At 39.2% G+C, this 19,563-nt stretch overlaps 1 protein-coding gene across 2 annotated transcripts in view; it reads left to right on the top strand.

The window, feature by feature from the left end:
• The window catches only part of IMPG2 (interphotoreceptor matrix proteoglycan 2), a 78,847-nt gene that overhangs the window by 49,915 nt on the left and 9,369 nt on the right, over window positions 1–19,563 (top strand). For both annotated transcript variants that reach the window (XM_044381655.3, XM_026492347.4), the window contains 6 exons: window positions 4,980–5,283; window positions 6,203–7,491; window positions 8,090–8,309; window positions 15,032–15,242; window positions 17,220–17,408; window positions 19,009–19,207. In XM_044381655.3, the coding sequence (XP_044237590.3) occupies window positions 4,980–5,283; window positions 6,203–7,491; window positions 8,090–8,309; window positions 15,032–15,242; window positions 17,220–17,408; window positions 19,009–19,207 (2,412 nt within the window). The remainder of the gene's footprint in view (window positions 1–4,979; window positions 5,284–6,202; window positions 7,492–8,089; window positions 8,310–15,031; window positions 15,243–17,219; window positions 17,409–19,008; window positions 19,208–19,563) is intronic.

A 19,563-nucleotide genomic window follows, 5' to 3' on the forward strand; every position in this document is an offset into this window, starting at 1 on the left:
CCTGTAACTTTAATTCATTGATTAGTTCTAACAGTTTTAAAAAAAGATTTATTTATTTATTTTAGAGAGTGAGGGGAGGAGCAGTAGGAGAGGGAGAGAATCTCAAGCAGACTCCCCGCTGAGTAGAGAGCCCATTGTGGGGCTCGATCTCTACAGAGCCCATTGTGGGACTCAGTCTCACAACCCTGAGATCATGACTCAAGCTGAAATCAAGAGTCATATGCTTAACCAACTGAGCTACCCAGGTGCCCCAATACATAGGATCATGCCATCTGGAGCAGACCATTTTACCTCTTCCTTTCTGAGTTGAATGCCTTTTATTTATTTTTCTTGCCTAATTGCCCTGGCTGGGACTTCTAGTGTTATACTGAAGAAGATAGTAAGAGTGAGAACCCTTGTCTTATTCCTCATCTTAGCAGGAAAGCTTCAGCCTTACACAATTGAGTTATGATATTTGCTGTGGATTTGTCATACATGGCCTTTATTATGTTGAGATATGTTGCTTCTGTACCCAATTTGTTGAGGGTTTTTATCATGAAAGGATGCTGAATTTTGTCGGATACTTTCTGCATCTGTGGAGAAGATTATATGATCTTTTATTCTTCATTTTATTAATGTGGTGTATCACATTTATTGATTTGTATATTTTGAATTGTCCTTATATCGCAGGGCTAAGTCCTCCTCTCATCCTGGTGTATGATTCTTCTAATTTGCTTTGAATTCAGTTTGCTCATATTTTGTTGACAATTTTTGCATTATATTAATCGGGGATGTTGGTCTGTCATTTTATTTTCTTGTAATATCTCTGTCTGGTTTTGGTATCGGGATAATGCTAGCCTTGTAAAATAAGTTTGGGAATGTTCACTCCTGTTTGATTTTTGGAAAGAGTTTGAGAAGGACTGGCATTAGTTTTTCTTTAAATGTTTGGTAGAATTACCAGTGAGACCATCTGGTCCTGTGTGTTTGTTAGGTCCATTTGGTCTAAAGTGTAGTTCAAGTCCATCATTTTCTTATTGATTTTTCTCTCTGGATTATCTAGCCATTGTTCAAAGTGGGGATGTTGAAGTCCCCTATTATTGTATTGTTATCCATTCCTCCCTTCAGATCTGTTAATATTTTCTTTATATATTTAAGTGCTCCAATGTTGGGTGCCTTTATATTTAAAATTGTTATGTCCTCTTGCTGAATTGAGCTCTTTATTATTATATGATGACCTTATTGGTCTCTCGTTACAGTTTTTGAATTAAAGTCTATTTTGTATGATATAAGTATAGCTATTGCTGCTTTCTTTTGTTTTTTATTTGTATGGAATATAAATATATATATTATATCCCTTTTATATATATATATATTTATCCCTTCACTTTGAGGCTTTATATGTCTTTAACTAAAGGGAGTCTCTTGGAAGCAGCATATAGTTGGGTCTTATTTTTTATACTTTTAGTCAATTTTTGCCCTTTGAAGGGGGAATTTAATCCATTTACATTCAGAGTAACTTGATAAGTAAGGACTTATTTCTACCATATTATTGTTTTCTGGCCCTTTTGTAATGCCCTTGTTTTTCAAGGGAATTTTTCAGCCACTATTTATTCAGATAAGTTTTCTGCCTCTTTTCTCTCTCTTCTCTTTCTGGGGCCTCTATAATGTGTATATTATTCCATTTGATGTTATCTCATAGGTCCTTTAAGAGATTGTCACTTGTTAAAATTATTTTTTCTTTTTGTTGCTCTGTCTGGGTGAGTTCCATTGCTTTGTTTTCTAGCTTGCTGATCTGTTTTTCTGCTTCTTCCAATTTGCTGTTGAACCCTTGTAATGTACTCTTTTTCAGTGTAGTTATTGTATTTTTCATTTTTATGACTTATGTTTGGTACTTTCTTATGTCTTCTCTTTGTTGAAGTTCTTTCTGTGCACATCCATTCTTCTCCTGAGTTTGGTAAGCATCTTTATGAACATTATTTTGAACTCTTTATCAGGTAGATTACTTATCTCCATTTCATTAAGGACTTTTTCTGAGGTTTTGTCTTGTTCTTTCATTTGGAACATATTCCTCCGTCTCCTCATTTTATCTGATTCCTTGTGTTCATTTCTATGTATTAGATGAAACAGCTACGTCTCTTGTAGGAGTCTTGTGGAGTGGTCTTATGTAGGGGATGACAGATGGGGGCCAGAAGCACAATGCCCCCCTGGCCACCAGAGCTAGGTGCTCCCTGGGTTTCACCTGTGTGGGCTGTGTGCACCCTCTGACTGTGGCGTGGCTGAGCTGTGATGGGGGTGGGCGGGTTGGATTCTTGCCTAGGCTGTCTGTGATATATTTTTGGCAGGGGTAGGGGGTTGGGGGAGGATGTGGCACTTGCCTGGCTGGCTGTGGCTTGGCTGTGGTATGGTGTGTGGGGTGGTGCTTGCCTGGCTGGCTGTAATGTGCTGTGATGTGGGATGGGAGCCCCACATGTGCTAGCAGGTTGGAGGGAGATTGTCAAAATGGCACTCACCAGCACCAGCATTAGTAAGGTAGAGTGAGATTGCAAAAGTTGTACCTGCCTGTGCTTCTGTCCTTCGAGAAAGCCCTAACAGGTTCCTTCCTTTTTGGCATTTGCTTTAGGATTAGTGTGTCTCCTTCACATATGTTCTAGGCACTTTTCAGACTTCTGCTTTTAATATCATAAGATCCAGTAATTCCACTACTGGGTATTTACTCAAAGAAAATGAAAATGAAAACACTAATTCAAATAGATATATACAACCCCATGTTTATAGAAGCACTATTTCCAATAGCTGAGACATGGAAGCAACCTAAATGTCCACTGAAAAATGAATAAAGAAGATGTGGTGTATATATATGCTGTGGAATATTATTCAGCCATAAAAAGAATGAGATCTTGCCATTTGCAACAACATGGTTGGACGTAGAGGATATTATAGCTAAGTGAAGTAAGTCAGACAGAGAAAAACAAATACCATATGATTTCACTTTATGTGTAATCTAAATGCATGTGTGTACACATGCAAATGAACAAATAAAAAAAAGCAGAAACAGGCCCATAAATACGGAGAACAAACTAGTGGTTATCAGAGGGGAGGATGGCACGGGTATGAGTGGTTATCAAAGAGAAGGAAGGCTTCCAGCTATGGAATGAATGTCATGAGAATGAAAGGTACAGCATAGGGAATATAGTCAATGATATTTTAGTAGCATTGTATGGTGACAGATGGTAGCTACACTTGCGGTGAACATAACATAATGTACAGAGTTGTAGAATCACTATGTATTACACCTAAAAGTAATGTAACATTGTTTGTTAACTATACTTCAATTTAAAAAGAAGATTAAAAACTCTCTCTGAAACAAACAAACAAACAAACACAAACGAGCATATTGCTGCTTTTGCACTGGGTCCTGGGACAAGCAACTCTGTAAGTGAGTCCTTTAAGGGCAGGTTCTCCATTCCCTACAGTTCTGGACATAATCCCTGATGGTTTTATGTTTTGGGGGCTGGTCTCTCAGGTGCAGGACCCAAGGGTTGGAGTGCCTAATGAGGGGCACAAACTCCTTGCTCCTCAGGGAAATGTTCCATGTTTTTGAGACTTCATACTGATTGTAGATTGCAACTCTTTGGGTGGGGTTTTTGGTGAGAGCGTATCTCTGCCTCTCCTACCAAATTCAGTGTGGCCCTTTCATCTTTTGTTAAGGAGATGCTGTTCATCTAGTTTTTAGGACTTATTCAGAGGAAATTATTCCATATGTAGCTGTAGATATGTTGTGTCCGTAGGAGGAGGTGTGTTTAGTATCTTCCGATGCCGACATCTTGGACCCAACAGCAGGAGATTTCTTAAAGGGTCTACCTGAAGGGAAATATAACAATTCAACAACTAAAAAAGTATTTTAGAAATCCAGCCTGTAATACTATAGGCAGAACATGATCAGCCGGTATCCTCCCTGGGTGTGGTTTTAAAAGTACCATGTCTAGGTCCTACCCACAAGCAATTAAGTTAAGATCTCTGGGGTATGAGGCTTGGACATTGGTGTTTTTAAAAAGCTTGTGTGTGATTTTAATGCTACTTAGGGTAAAGTGTGATTGTTCTTTTCTATTTTCCTTTTTCACCCAGGAAATACTTTATGAATTTCTTCTATACATATGGAACTTTTTATTTTTTGTTACTTATAACTCAGTATAGATTGAAGTATATAAACTCTCACCAAATGCCATGGCCATTTTACCTATTAGCATCACCACTAAACTTTTTTGTGTAGACTTGTCTTCATATGGTTAAATAATTAGCATGTTCATGGATTGTGTTTCTGTCTACTTTTCTATTCCTGAAGTTAAATTTTAAGGTAAGATTAGTACTATATTACTGTATTAGTAAAAAGTCACTAGAAAGAGAAAATTGTATTTTGTAAGTGAGATTCCATTTCATAGATGTTGCTATTCTTTTGAGGTAGACAGACCACATTTTGATGTGGTGACATTTCTTACCAAAATGAAAAACTTAAGTAGTTAAATACCTTTCAGAGTGATTAATAAAATTGCTAATTGTTCTTTCCTGCTGTGGGTAATATGCTTAGATCTTTGACATCAAAGTATAGATATTAGTAATTATGTAGTTAGAGTATTTAAGCTAATAAGACAGAATTAGGGACTATCTAAAGCAAGAGAAGTACTATTTTTTCCTCACAAACTTATTTTAGAATCTTTTGAATATATTATCTTATCTCTCCCCAATACACAGATGTGATTCAAGAGGTTCCTGACTTTTCTGTAGATTTTTTAACTAGTATGTGGGTTGAATAGGGATTTGATGAGAGCTCTGTTTAATTCTAGAGCTCATGTTCCCACCCACCCCCACCCCCACCCCCACCAATATTACATTGTCTCCGTGTCCTTAGAAAATCTGGGAATGTGTATACATAGGTGATATTTGAAATCATTTTTGTATGTTTCTTTTATCTGTGATATGATTTAGCCTTTTTTTCCCCCCAGGATAATACCCTTCAAGCTGAATGGCCCTCAGCAGATGAATCTACCACCAGCAGTATTTCACCACTTGATTTCAGCTCTGGTCCTCCCTCAACCACTGGCAGGGAACTCTGGTCAGAAAGCCCTTTGGGTGATTTAGTGTCTACACCCAAATTAGCCTTTCCCTCGAAGGTGGGCCTCAGTTCTTCCCCAGAGGTTTTAGACATTAGCAGCTTGACTCTTCATTCTGTCACCCCAGCAGTGCTTCAGACTGGCTTGCCTGTGCTTTCTAAGGAAAGGACTTCTGGATCTCACATACTAGAAGATGGTAATTGATTTTAATTACTTGTCATACTTTTTTACTTTATTGTATCAGATGACAGGGTTTTTAAGAGAGAAAGATACTAGGGTTAGTAGAAAAGCATGGTAGCATCTATTAGGAGGAAATGTCTTGGGAAAGCCATGTGAGAGGGGGAATGGTTAGATTTCATTTGTTGGAAGGGAGATTCCAAATAGGTAAATAATAAGAAATGAACTTGGTGGCTGGGATGGGGATCAATTAATAGATATTTTGAACACTCTATTAAAAACACATAATTTAATTAAAATCCTATTAAAGAACTACTTTAGTTACTTGAATATTGTAGTGGTAAACAAACAAAATCAAAGATTATTATAGTAGCTTTCAACAGGATTAATTCTGGGGGCCAAGTATAGAGATTTTAGCTTGCATTAGGCTTGAGAAAAGGAGAACTGAATTCGGGTAGCTATAACAGAGATTAAGAAATGAAAATCAAGTAGATGATTTAGATGTGGAAGAAAGGGAAAATCAATGTGACTTATGACTGGAGTATATAGTGAAAGAAGAAGTTGAACAAAGATATAAGTAATGAGTCCAGGATTTTAAACATTAGGTGAATTTGGAGGATCATGGGCAATAAACATAATTAGGAAATGGGAATTCAAAGACAAAATTTCCTAAGGAATTTTCTCCCTTAGTTTCCACTAGATTCAGTATTTGTTGTCAATCTGGTCACCAGCAGTTCTTTATTTCCATGGAATAAAAGAAATCAAGTGCTTGAAGATGAATTAGTTCAATAGCTGAGATCTTGTTATCCTCATGGAAGGGGGGTATATTCATGAGTGATTGTACCGTATCACAAAAGCAAGTAGCTGGCTTTATTAGGAAAACTAGGAATACCTTTTGGCAACTTTGTAGATTAATTAATGGAAAACTTTATTTTTAGGATTAATCAAAGTTGAAGGGTCAGAAGATTTTCTTTCTGTTCATCCATTGCCTTCAAGTCCACTCACTCACCTGGTGCCAAAGGAAACAATACCATCTGTTGAAGATTCTGGAGTGTCTTTGACATCCTCACCGTATCTGACCTCCTCTGTCACTTTAGATCTTCTTGCTAAAGAAGTAACTATACCTTCTGGCTTGGACTCTTTGGCCTCCAAAGTCAAAGGCCAGTTAGAAGTGAGCACTTTGATGCCAGACACATCCATAGAAAAAGAGTTTATATTTGAGAGTGGTTTAGGTTCAGGGTCTGGGCAAAAGGTAGATCAGATTACTTGGCCATGGAGTGAGACTTCATTAGAGAAGAGTTCTGAACCACTGTCTAAGTCATGGCTTGAAGATCAGGATTCACTTTTGCCAACTGAGGGTGTAGATGAGAAATTAGTTATAGATGACAAAATAGATTCTACAGGGCAAAGTATTGACTATTTAAAATATGGACATTTTGATAGAGCCACAAAGTTTGCAGAGGAAGAGCTCATTGGTGGACCTACTGTGCCCATCTTTGCAGAGGCCACAACTCAATCTGCATCTCTAATTCTCTCCAAGCAAATATCAGAGGTACCTAACATTGATTATTACTCAGTTACCAAAGCACCTCTTCTCCTGACATCTATAGCAATCTCTGCTTCTACTGATAAACCAGATCTATCATTTCTAAAGGAAGATATGGAACAAACTACAGAGTCATCCAACCATGAATGGTTCGACAACGAGATTTCAGTAATGAAGCCAGATACGCAACATTTGGGGACCATATTGCCAGAATCAGATGTAGTTTGGGCAAGAACTTCTTCCCTAGGGAAATTGTCCAGAGACACGTTGGCAAGTACACCACAGAGTACTGACAAGCTCTGGTTGAAATCTTCCATGACACAGTCTACCAAATTGTCTCCAACCACAAGCTCCACCCTGCTAGAGGATGAAGTAATTATGGGTGTTCAGGATATTTCATTAGAACTGGACCGGATAGGCACAGATTACTATCAGCCTGAGCTAATCCCGGAGGAAAATGGCAAGGTTGGTAGTTATGTGGAAATGTCTACAAATGTTCACTCCACAGAGAGGGCTATTGTGGTGCAGCCCACGGAAGGAGGTGACTGGAGTCATACCCAGACTGCAGGAGCTTTGTTGGTTTTCTTCAGCCTCCGAGTGACAAACATGATGTTTTCGGAAGATCTGTTTAATAAAAACTCTTTGGAGTATAAAGCACTGGAGCAAAGATTTTTGGAACTGGTAAGCACTAGAAGTGAAACATGGACAGTAGTGAATAATCACGTATGAACTAACCCTCTTTCCCCTAAACACATAAGATCTGAGCCAATGAAAGTATGGTCTGAGGTGGACATTCATTTACAACTAGTGTCATGGCCTAGGGTTAGTAGGGAAACAATAAGACAGATATAAGAAATGGAAAACACAGATATAGCATGAGGGTGATGTAGTAATTTAGATACTGAAGATTGTATTCCATGAATTATGCGTCTGAAAGAAGTTTAAAGTTCTTTTCACATGTTACTGTGAGACCAGTGTTTTGTAGGTACTTACGGTACCTTCACTGTTGTGATTCTTTAGTGAAACAGAATAAACTCCCTGGGTATCTAAAACTGGCTGTGAGTTCCATGAGTTCCTAAATATCACTGTGAAAATCTCTTGACTCTCAAATAATTCACAGTTTATACTTTTATTGATGAACAGTTTAAATAATATAAATAGAATATAGTTTGGAAAAGTGGGGGAGGGGTTCATCCTTGTTTTTTTTTGGGTGGGGGTTGGTATATTTTGAACAAAACGCAAAACCTGTACATAAACTGACTACTTTTCATTATTGTAGCTCGTTCCCTATCTCCAGTCAAATCTCACAGGGTTCCAGAATTTAGAAATCCTGAACTTTAGAAATGGCAGTATTGTGGTAAACAGCCGAATGAAGTTCATGAAGTCTGTCCCTCCTAATGTCAACAATGCTGTATACCTGATTCTGGAAGACTTTTGCACCACTGCCTACCAGACCATGAACTTGGCTATTGATAAATTCTCCCTTGATGTGGAATCAGGTAATGGTATTGAATACTATGGTGGTTTCTTAGTGGAATCCAGTGATCATTCTTGTGTATTTTCTTCTATACAGAGTCAAGGTGAATTCAATACTTGAAGGAAAAAGAGTACTATGTCAGGCAAAATCTCCACATCTTGGTAGTTATTAAATGATCTCTTCATAGGACATCAATATCATTCTCTTTTTAAAAGGGTTGTTCACACGCATTATCTTGTTTACCTCCCATTCCCTTTTCTACCTATTCTGTGTAGCTCTAGCTCTCTCTTTTACTTATCCACTGGATCTGCTCTGGCTGCATCTCTTAAGTTGCCAAGCTCAAATGATTTTGGACTCTCTTTCCTTCTATATTATTTTCCTCAGCTGTCTTAGCCATTTCCATTATTGTAAGTCTTCTATAAAGTCAATAATTCTCCACATTTTTATATGCAGATCAGACTTATCTTCTGGGCTCCAGAATCAAAACTCTAACTGTGTATTTGGTGAACTCAACTTGGATGTATCCTATGTATATCAAACTTAAGATATCTAAGAATGAGCTATTGTTTCCCATATCTCCCCATCTTTTAACTAAATCTAATCCTTCAGTCAGCTTCACTCTTGAGAAATGAAAGCTGTCTCCACTCAGCTACTTAAGCCAGAAACCTGGGAAGTCAGTTTGATACCTGTTTCCATTACCGCCACACTTCTGTTGATTCTGAATATTCTAAATATATCTCAAATCTGTATACTTCTCTTTCTCCTCTGCTGCTAGTCCAGACCAAGCATTCACCACTCCTCATTTGAACCAGTTTCCCTACTACCTCTCTCATTCCTCTCCCCTATCCCTTCTCCAGACAGCATCCAGGCTGCTCTTCCTAAAACATTATCAGATTATTTCACTCTCCTGCTTGAAATACTACAGTGGCTGCCTGGTTCACTAGCCACAAGGTCTGGTCCTTATTTTCCCCCAATATCATCCAGTGAAACTAACTTCTTTGCTCATCATATTGTAGTCAAATTAGCTTGTTTTTACTTCCTCAGTTTCAAGAAACTTTTCTTGCCTTAAAGCCTTTGCAATATACTTACTGCGCCTGTTGCCTGAAACTCTTTCTCCTCTTGGCTGATTTCTGCTCACCCTTTATGCCTTAGTTCAAAGGTCTCTTCCTTAAGACTTTCACTGATTCACCCGTAATCTAGATTGGGTATCTCCTTTTAGTCCTTTTTGTAATATAATATTCTTTCCTGCTATAGAGTTCATAACTTTTGTAATAATGCTTATTTATGCACATATTTGCTTAGTGGCTATTTTCTCCATTTGAGCTACGCCCAAGGACTGAGACGTTATCTATTTTATCAACCACTTTCTGGCCAAAACCTAGCATAATGTTTTGTGTATAGGGGTTACTCAAAAATACTGTGAATGGCTGAAATGAACCATTGTTTTTATTTGGAACACTTGGGTGCAGAGAATACTGTTGGATCCTCAAACTTTGTTTTCTTTTTCCTTCCACATACCAGAGAACAGTGATTTTGAGTAGGAGTAAGGTGAATTGTCTAGGTTTATATTTCTCTGGTGTCTTTTACTAAGTTCAAACTGATTTGTGAGTCAGCACTATTCTTTAAATATTTGCTCTAAAGAAGCAAGCATTCTTTCCTTTGAAATTCTTGAAGGAACATTATTCATTAAAAATGAGGAAAGTGGGAGAGCCTGGGTGGCTCAGTCAGTTAATCATCTGCCTTCAGCTCACGTCATGATCCTGGGGTCCTGGGATTGAGCCCCACATGGGGGCTTTCTGCTCAGCAGGGAGCCTGCTTCTCCTTCTCCCTCTGCCTCTCTCCCTGCTTGTGTGCTCTCTGTCTCTATCAAATAAATAAATAAATAAATAAATAAATAAATAAATAAATAAAATCTTTTAAAAAATGAGGAAAGTGTGGTGCAGTGGAAGAAGCAATTAATTATAATCTGGAAGCCCTGGTTTCTTGCCTCTTTCTGCCATTTATCATTTGTATAACTCTAGATGAGCTATTTTATCCCAGATAAAATAAAAGATATTTATTATAAAATAAAAGATATTTAATATATCTTATATATTAAAAGGGGATAATATGATTACCTGGCCTATATATTTCATGGGGCTAGTCTAAGGATTAAACAAATAACATGTAAAAACATCTAACTACCCATACAAATGCAAGCAGTTATGATTTATAAAACTTTTGTAGAAGTCAGTGTATTTCTTTTTAAAGAGAAATACAATAGATAAGTGCATTTACTTCCGTTTTATATGTAACTCACATGTCAAGGCATGGCAAGTCATCAAGGATTATAGGGTCACCTTTTCCCTTAATATTCAAACAAACTGAAATTAGCCTGTCCCATGTGCATTTTAGAACCTGCATCCGTGGCCCTCTCACTCTCAATATCTCTAGGAATTATTAGGGAACTTGAATATGTCTTAATCATCTCCAGCTCTGAGTTATTTGAGCTGTTTCTAATCTCACATTTACTTTGACCCAGGTGGTGGTTCTTTCTGTTAGCCCAACAGAGATCACAGAGCACCTTTAACACAAGGTAGTTGATTCCATCAGATATTTGCTGATGGTATGAGGGTGATGGAAGAGGCTTTATTGTAGCATACCAGGTGGTTTAAACATATTACTATTAGGCATAACTATCCTAAATTCCTCAGCAAATCTTTCAAAGGTATCTCTCACTAGCCAATTCTTTTTCCACGACCCAGCCAGCTACCCTGTTACTCTGGCCACTCTTGCTGCCTTTCCAGACCCTCTTTGCATTTCTTTCACTCTTATTTTCCTGGACCCATCAATCCTTCTCTTAGTCTTATATTGGAAAGCAAGAATGTATTAATTCTACAATTTAGACTCCTGTCTCCTATCCTAAGCTTAGCTCCAGGTCCACCTTTGTTTATTATAAAGTCACCAAGTACTCTTCCAAACAGGGAGTCATCTTTTCTTGGCATTGTCCGCGTTTAACCCACACAAAGAACTAGAAAGAGGCCTTCAAACTACAACCTTTTATTTACCTGATTAAATATTAGCCTTGGTTTCTTTTAGTCTGGAAGCAAAAGGGAGCAATATTTATCTTTTCTTTTCTTATATTCTATTTTCCTTCCCTCCCCCCTGCAAATACATTCACCTATACCCACATAGAACGGCCACAAAGTTTTAAAATTTCTAAGTAGGTATTTTTCTACAACATGTACATTTTTAATTAAGGCCTTCTGATTAAAATACTATTTCATGTCAAGATGAGCTAGAGACAGGATTGACTTGTCTCTTGCCTAACTTGTTTTCGCATGGTATGTTTCAGAAACTCTTGAACTTTTATCAACAAAGGGGAGCCATGCAATACCATCCTTCGCACCCCGTTTACACCCCTCTCCCTCACTGCTAGGCCAAGATTAGATTATTTTCTGATTACAAAGTCACAAAATGAATGCTAGGATAAAGACGTGGAAACTTAGGAAATGCATGGAGGAATCCTGCTTGTAGAAACTGCTCGTCAGTCATCACATTTGGATGCTCTCCTTGTTATAAGAACGTCTTACCAGTTATCTCCTGTATTAGTTTCCTAGGGCTGCTGTAGCAAAGTACCACAAACTGAGTGGTTTATAACAACATAGAAAGTTATTCTCTCATAGTTCTGGAGGCTAGAAATCCGAAATCAAGGTGTTGGTAGGGCCACATTTCCTCTGAAAGCTCTAGGAAAAATTCCTTCCTTGCCTCTTTCTAAGCTTCTGGTGCTTGTCAGCAATCCTTGATGTTCTTTGATTTGTAAATACATACTTCAATCTCTGCCTCCATCTTCATATGGCCTCTCTTCTGTGTGTCTGGGTCCAAATTTTCCCTTTTCTTTTAAAGACATCAGTTATTGTGTTAGGGCCCACCCTAATCAAGTATGACTTCATCTTAACTTGATCACATTTGCAAAGACCCTACTTCCAAATAAGGTCATATTCTGAGGTTCTGGGTGGACATGAATTTTGGGGAGACACTGTTGAACCCGGTTCATCTCACCATTCCTTCATGGGATAAAGGAAGATCAACTTCAGAGATCTTCCAAACTCCAAGGTCACAGATTTGTGCAAAATATGTTTAATCTCCAGAGCAGCAAGAAAATCAGTGATTCTCAAAACCATATTGGATTCTCTGGAAACAGAGACTATGCTCTTTATTTTTTTAACTCCCCTAGCCTTTTTTTTTTAATGTTTTTTTTATTATATTATGTTAGTCACCATACAGTACATCCCTGGTTTCTGATGCAAAGTTTGATGATTCATTAGTTGTGTATAACACCCACTGCACTATGCAATACGTGCCCTTCTTACTACCCATCACCGGTCTATCCCATTCCCCCACCCCCCTCCCCTCTGAAGCCCTCAGTTTGTTTCTCATAGTCCATAGTCTCTCATGTTTCATTTCCCCTTCTGATTACCCCCCCTTTCTTTATCCCTTTCTTCCCCTATCGATCTTCCTAGTTCTTATGTTCCATAGATGAGAGAAATCATATGATAATTGTCTTTCTCTGCTTGGCTTATTTCACTTAGCATTATCTCCTCCAGTGCCGTCCGTGTTGCAGCAAATGTTGAGAACTCGTTCTTTCTGATAGCTGAGTAATATTCCATTGTATATATGGACCACAGCTTCTTAATCCAGTCATCTGTTGAAGGGCATCTCGGTTCCTTCCACGATTTAGCTATTGTGGACAATGCTGCTATGAACATTGGGGTGCCTATGGCCCTTCTCTTCACTACGTCTGTATCTTTGGGGTAAACACCCAGTAGTGCAATGGCTGGATCATAGGGTAGCTCAATTTTTAACTTTTTAAGGGACCTCCACACTGTTTTCCAGAGTGGCTGAACCAACCTGCATTCCCACCAACAATGTAGGAGGGATCCCCTTTCTCCACATCCTCTCCAGCAATTGCTGTTTCCTGCCTTGTTAATTTTTCCCATTCTAACTGGCGTAAGGTGGTATCTCAGTGTGGTTTTGATTTGAATTTCCCTGATGGCTAATGATTTTGAACATTTTTTTCATGTGTCTGTTGGCCATTTGTATGTCATCATTGGAAAAGTGTCTGTTCATATCTTCTGCCCATTTTATGATTTGTTTATTTGTTTCCTGTGTATTGAGTTTGAGAAGTTCTTTGTAGATCTTGGATACCAGTCTTTTATCTGTAGCATCATTTGCAAATATATTCTCCCATTCCGTGGGCTGCCTCTTAGTTTTTTTGACTGTTTCCTTAGCTGTGCAGAAGGTTTTTATCTTGATGTAGTCCCACATGTTCATTTTATCTTTTGTTTCTCTTGCCTTTGGAGATGTGTCATGAAAAAGGTTGCTTTGGCCGATGTCGTAGAGGTTGTTGCCTATGTTCTCTTCTAGGATTCTGATGGATTCCTGTCTCACATCGAGGTCTTTTGTCCATTTGGAGTTTATCTTTGTGTATGGTGTGAGAGAGTGGTCAAGTTTCATTCTTTTGCATGAGGCTGTCCAATTTTCCCAGCACCATTTATTGAAGAGACTGTCTTTTTTCCACCGGGTGTTTTTTCCTGCTTTATCAAAGATTAGTTGCCCAAAGAGCCAAGGGTCCATTTCTGGGTTCTCTATTCTGTTCCATTGGTCTATGGGTCTGTTTTTGTGCCAGTACCATGCTGTTTTTGTGATCACAGCTTTGTAGTACAGCTCGAAATCCGACATTGTGATGCCCCCAGCTTTGTTTTTCCTTTTCAACAGTTCCTTGGAGATTCGGGGCCTTTTCTGGTTCCATACAAATTTAAGGGCTATTTGTTCCAGTTCCTTGAAAAATGTCATCGGTATTTTGATCAGGATAGCATTGAAAGTGTAGATTGCTCTGAAATCCCCTAGCCTTTTGGCTAAACATCATGCTTTTTCATCTAGATGAGTCTAAGGCTCATTTCCACCTATTTCATCTGTCTTTTATATCTATGTCATCTTTGCCTTTCACAGATTGCCATTCACCAGTGAACAACATATAGTGGAACTACAGTGTGGTGAAAGACACATCATGGTGAATGCTTTCTATCATTTTTGACTGGTTATTGTCCTAATTATTTAAAAAATTTATTTTTTTTCTTACGTAATCAAAGAAAAATAAAGTTACTGAAGTCAAAATATTAGGAATGGCCTGAGGAGGTACAGGGCTGATTTATTTTTTCTAACATTGGCTTCCACAAATCTCAAATGTTCTTAGCTGCTCTTATTGGGTTGTATCCACTCCTGAGGCTCCTGTCAGTTCTCTGGGCTCTGTCTCCTATCCCATGGTTCTCACTGTGGATAGAGTATTTAGCATCATGTATAGAATAGAGGTAGACTATAGTAGGTTAGGGTTGGTGCAAATGAAAGGTACATGAAAACTGTGTTGAATTTAGATTGACAGTTACATGGTATGGGTTTTAAAGTGTCTCCTTGCTCTTGGTAAAAAATGAAAAAGCTTATCCAGGTCATTGGGTTTTATGCTTTGGCTCTGGGTTTCAGAGAAATTTGACAAAAGCTCATCAATCCAAAGATGAGTCAGATTTTTTTGTGTGGTATTAGTGGTGATGGTGTATTTTAATGGTTCAGGAAGGGGGCTGTCCCTTGGTACTTTGGAGGGGGGAGTGTTACTGGAGGGGCTTCATGTACCCAAATTCCTGTGTTTTGCCTTTTCTTGTATCATTCTCTAGTTTTTGTTTTTGTTTTTGTTTTTTTTTGATGTTTTAGGTGATCAAGCCAACCCTTGCAAGTTTCAGGCATGCAATGAATTTTCTGAGTGTTTAGTCAACCCCTGGAGTGGAGAAGCAGAGTGCAGATGCTACCCTGGGTACCTGAGTGTGGAAGAACTACCCTGTCAGAGTCTCTGTGACCTACAGCCTGACTTTTGCTTGAATGATGGAAAGTGTGACATTATGCCTGGACATGGGGCCATTTGTAGGTATGTTGTAGTTAGAGATTTTGGTTTCCCAAGGTTATAGATACTTCCTCTGAAGAAGATGGGTCTACACCTATGACTTTAGGATAATCACAGCAATATTTATTATAGAAGTTATATCTAGGCAATAGATGGATGCCGTCTAGTTCTTATGTGAAGACTGGGTCAATTAATAGGGCTGAATTATACGCAGTTCAATTGGTAATTTTATTTTATACTTTTAGGATGCCGTAAGAAAAACATTATTTAAATGTGTCTTGGGGCGCCTGGGTGGTGCAGTCGTTAAGCGGCTGCCTTCGGCTCAGGGCGTGATCCCAGCGTTCTGGGATCAAGCCCCATGTCAGGCTCCTCCGCTGGGAGCCTGCTTCTTCCTCTCCCACTCCCTCTGCTTGTGTTCTTTCTCTCGCTGGCTGTCTCTCTCTGTCAAATAAATAAATAAAATCTTTAAAAAAATTAAAATAAAAAAATAAATGTGTCTTAATTAGAGTACTTGAAGTAGTTGAAGATCTTTGTGTTGGTCCTTAGTGGTGATGATAAGGCAATTGGTACTCAAATTAGGTTTAGGCTCAGATCAATACTTTACACTGTGAAATTTTGTTGTCTACTTGGATATGTTCTTAATGCCTGTGAATTTCTCTTGGTCCTAATGAGTGTTCAAAAATAAAGAAAAGCAAGTATTTAAAGCCTTTGAAATTGTGACAAATATATTTTAAGTACCTAAGATCCATTTTTTAAAAAGGAAGAACCAAAGAAACTCTAGCAGACAGATGAGCAGATTCAGGTAGCCTAACCATTCTCCCCTGCTCATTTTCCTTACACAAAACAGAACAAATCAATCTCTGAACCACACAACAACTAGTCACATGGGTGTAAAAGGAGAGAATGCTGAGAATAAGCGAGAAATATGAATAAGAGGACAGTTTATGAATGTCAAGATGGGCAAATGTTACAGATGCCAGACACAGAGGATACAGGTGGGAATGATCCAGACTCTTCTGTACGAAAAGTATAAAGTTTAGCTAGAAAACTCAGAGGAAAAATAGTCTTTCGATTTTTGGAGAAATTAATATTAATTTAAAAAGCAGTCATTTCCTTGGTGCTCTGGGAGTTGAGGACACTTTTTTTTTTAAAGATTGTATTTATTTATTTGACAGAGATAGCCAGCAAGAGAGGGAACACAAGCAGGGGGAGTGGGAGAGGAAGAAGCAGGCTCCTAGTGGAGGAGCCTGATGTGGGGCTCGATCCCATAACGCCGGGATCACGCCCTGAGCTGAAGGCAGACGCTTAACGACTGCGCCACCCAGGCGCCCCTGAAGACACTTTTGCACAAGTCTGGAGCCTGGGGGATTGGGGGCATCTCTGCAGTGTGGTGAAAGGACAGTAGCAGTCTGGAGACCTGGGTTCTAGATCCAGATCTGTTGCTGACTAATTGTGTGATCTCAGTCACTTTCCTTCCTAGGTCTGTTTTTTGTTAAGTAAAAATAAGGAAGTTAAATAGAATACTTTAAGTCTAGTCAGTCTTTTATTTAGTCATTTACAAATAGTCAGGGAGGACCTACTGGGTCTGTACCAGGCACTAATCACAATCTTAAATTGTATGATCATTGAAACTGTTATGTTCACTTTTTTTTTTAATTTTTTAAAAAAGATTTTATTTATTTATTTGACACAGAGAGAGAGAGAGAGAGGGAGATCACAAGTAGGCAGAGTGGCAGGCAGAGGGAGAGGGAGAAGCAGGCTCCCTGCTGCACAGAGAGCTCAATGCAGGGCTCAATCCCAGGACCCTGGGAACATGACTTGAGCTGAAGGCAGACGCTTAACTGACTGAGCCACCCAGGCACCCCTTTTTTGTTCACTTCTGTATCGAAGCTTCACTTGGTCAGCATTTATTTCACTACCTTTCCCCAGTCCCGCTGAAGGTTCTGCCATTGTTTTCAACACAGTGATTTTGTTTTTGGACTTCATCACTTCTCATTACAGATGCCGAGTGGGTGAGAACTGGTGGTACCGAGGTGAACACTGTGAGGAGTTTGTGTCTGAGCCCTTGGTCATAGGAATCACCATTGCCTCTGCGGTTGGACTTGTCCTTGTCTCTTCTGCTCTTGTCTTCTTCCTTGTCAGGACTCTTCAGGCTCATTCTGTTAGGAGAGAAACAGAGAGGCCCATCAGGTAAATAAGAAAAATTGCTCTCTGACAGAATAAAATGTTCCTTTTACTCATTTGTTTTGTACTTATTATATGCCAAATGTTGGATAAGGATCTGGGTGGAGAAGAACTATAATGTTGAATAAAAGCATGGTCATCCCTGTCCTCAAAGGGTGTCAGATTGGAAACAAACATAAGCAGCAGTATGAATAAGATGAGGGATAAATTTGTTTTGCCTGGGAAGAGAGTCTTAGAAGTTTTAATGATGGTTATGATATGTAGCTGGGTACAAGAGTAGATGTTTGCTCTGAAGGTGGCTAATTGAATGGGCATGAGCAAAGTCAGGGAGGCATCCATGAATCTCAAGGGCACACTGAAGGAATGGCATTGTTGAATGTGGCCAAAAGGCCTGTTCCATGGTGGGGAGTGGTTATAAGGCTGATGGACAAGAGGTGAGGCCCTTGTGTGATGACCAGATCTGTTAGTTTGTTCCTTTTGGCTCATTCCCATGGTAATTAGCCAGAATTCTTTTTATTTGTTTGTTTAAAAAAGATTTATTCATTTATTTATTTATTTATTTATTTGACAGAGAGCGTGTGTACACGTGCATGAGCGGGTAGAGGGGCATAGGGGGAGAATCCTCAAGCAGACTCCCCTCTGAGCACAGAGGTTACTGTGGGGCTTGATCTCACCACCCATGAGATCATGATCTGAGCTGAAACCACGAGTCAGAGACTTAACTGACCGAGCCACCCAGGTGCCCCATAATTAGCCAGATTTGAAACCTGGGTAAGAATCTGACAAGAACTGAAATCTGGTTCTCTGGTTAGTAGCTTCCTTAATGGGGGGAATAAAACCTGCCCAGCTTAGTCGGCTAGGGAGTCAAAGACCTGTTAGGTGTTATGTGATTGTGATCCCTGTTTGTACTTTGCTTCTGTGCTGCTAGAGTCTATAAGAGCTACTGCTTCGAGTTCCGGTTACCTTCCCTCACCCCCTGGCTAAGGAGTCACCTCTCCTAGTTTCCTAGAACACCCAGGACATATTCCATCCTTGTTCTTACACTTTATTCACTCTGACTTTGCATTAGAGTGTAATCTCATTCAGGACAGGGTTCCAACAAACTCTGTGTGTCATCAGCATCTAGGATAATCCTAGGCACACAATCAGAGCTCAGTAAGTATTTGTAGATCTGAATTGAATTTCACTGAGGTCTCCCTATATTTATTTTCTATCAAATTCTCTGTGCGGTTACATGGTTACATGCTGATTTTGGTTTGCATACTCCGGGAATGATGGAGCTGTGTTCATTCAATGAAATACTATCTGTTGACAGACATATTCCCCCATCAACATTTATTGATAAACACTGTGGGGCAAATAAAGATAAATGAGACATGAAACAGTAATTCCATACGGCACTTGCCATGTAGTTGGGGAGATAATACTGATAAATAATGTTTGAGATTGATCTGGATATTTTTCATAGTTACCTTCCCACATTTGCATCCAGTTCACCTCTTTTTCTTGCCCAACAGAAATTTTGCTGCAGGTAAATAGTCTTCTACGTAGTTGAGTATCTGAAGAACCTGAACCAACCATACTTTTCTTTCTGTGGCTCCTGCAGGCAGCCCGACAGCCTCTCATCCATTGAAAATGCTGTGAAGGACAATCCTGTGTATGAAAGCCATGTGGCCGGACCCCAGCAGTATGAGGGACCCTATCCTCAGCACCCCTTCTGTAGTTCTGCAGGTGGAGAGATGATTGGTGGTCTGAGCAAGGAAGAAATCAGGCAAATGTATGAGAACAGTGAGCTTTCCAGCGAGGTAGGAAACTTTGCTTTTCTGTTGCTTCTCTGTTGCTGCTGGTGTGTGTGTGTGTGTGCACATGTGCGTGTGTGTACATGGGCTTCAAGAAAGGATGAAAAATATTTCTTGATCAGTTTTTTTTCCTCATGATATCTCCCAGGTGATGTGGTATGCAGAGGATACATAATTCTGAGCCGTACCTCATTTCCCACCTAGTGGTTTCTTTTTCCATTATTAGCAAACGCTTTCTCCTTCCTCCCTCTCATCCTTAGGAATATATGTCTGGGTTTTTCAGAGTGGTTCCTGCAGTATCCAAACCTCCCATTTCTCTGAAAAGGCCATTCTTTCCTAGAGCTCTCCCCTGGATAGCCCAG

This window comes from Ursus arctos, unplaced genomic scaffold (assembly GCF_023065955.2).
Source record: "Ursus arctos isolate Adak ecotype North America unplaced genomic scaffold, UrsArc2.0 scaffold_4, whole genome shotgun sequence".
Lineage (NCBI taxonomy): Eukaryota > Metazoa > Chordata > Mammalia > Carnivora > Ursidae > Ursus > Ursus arctos.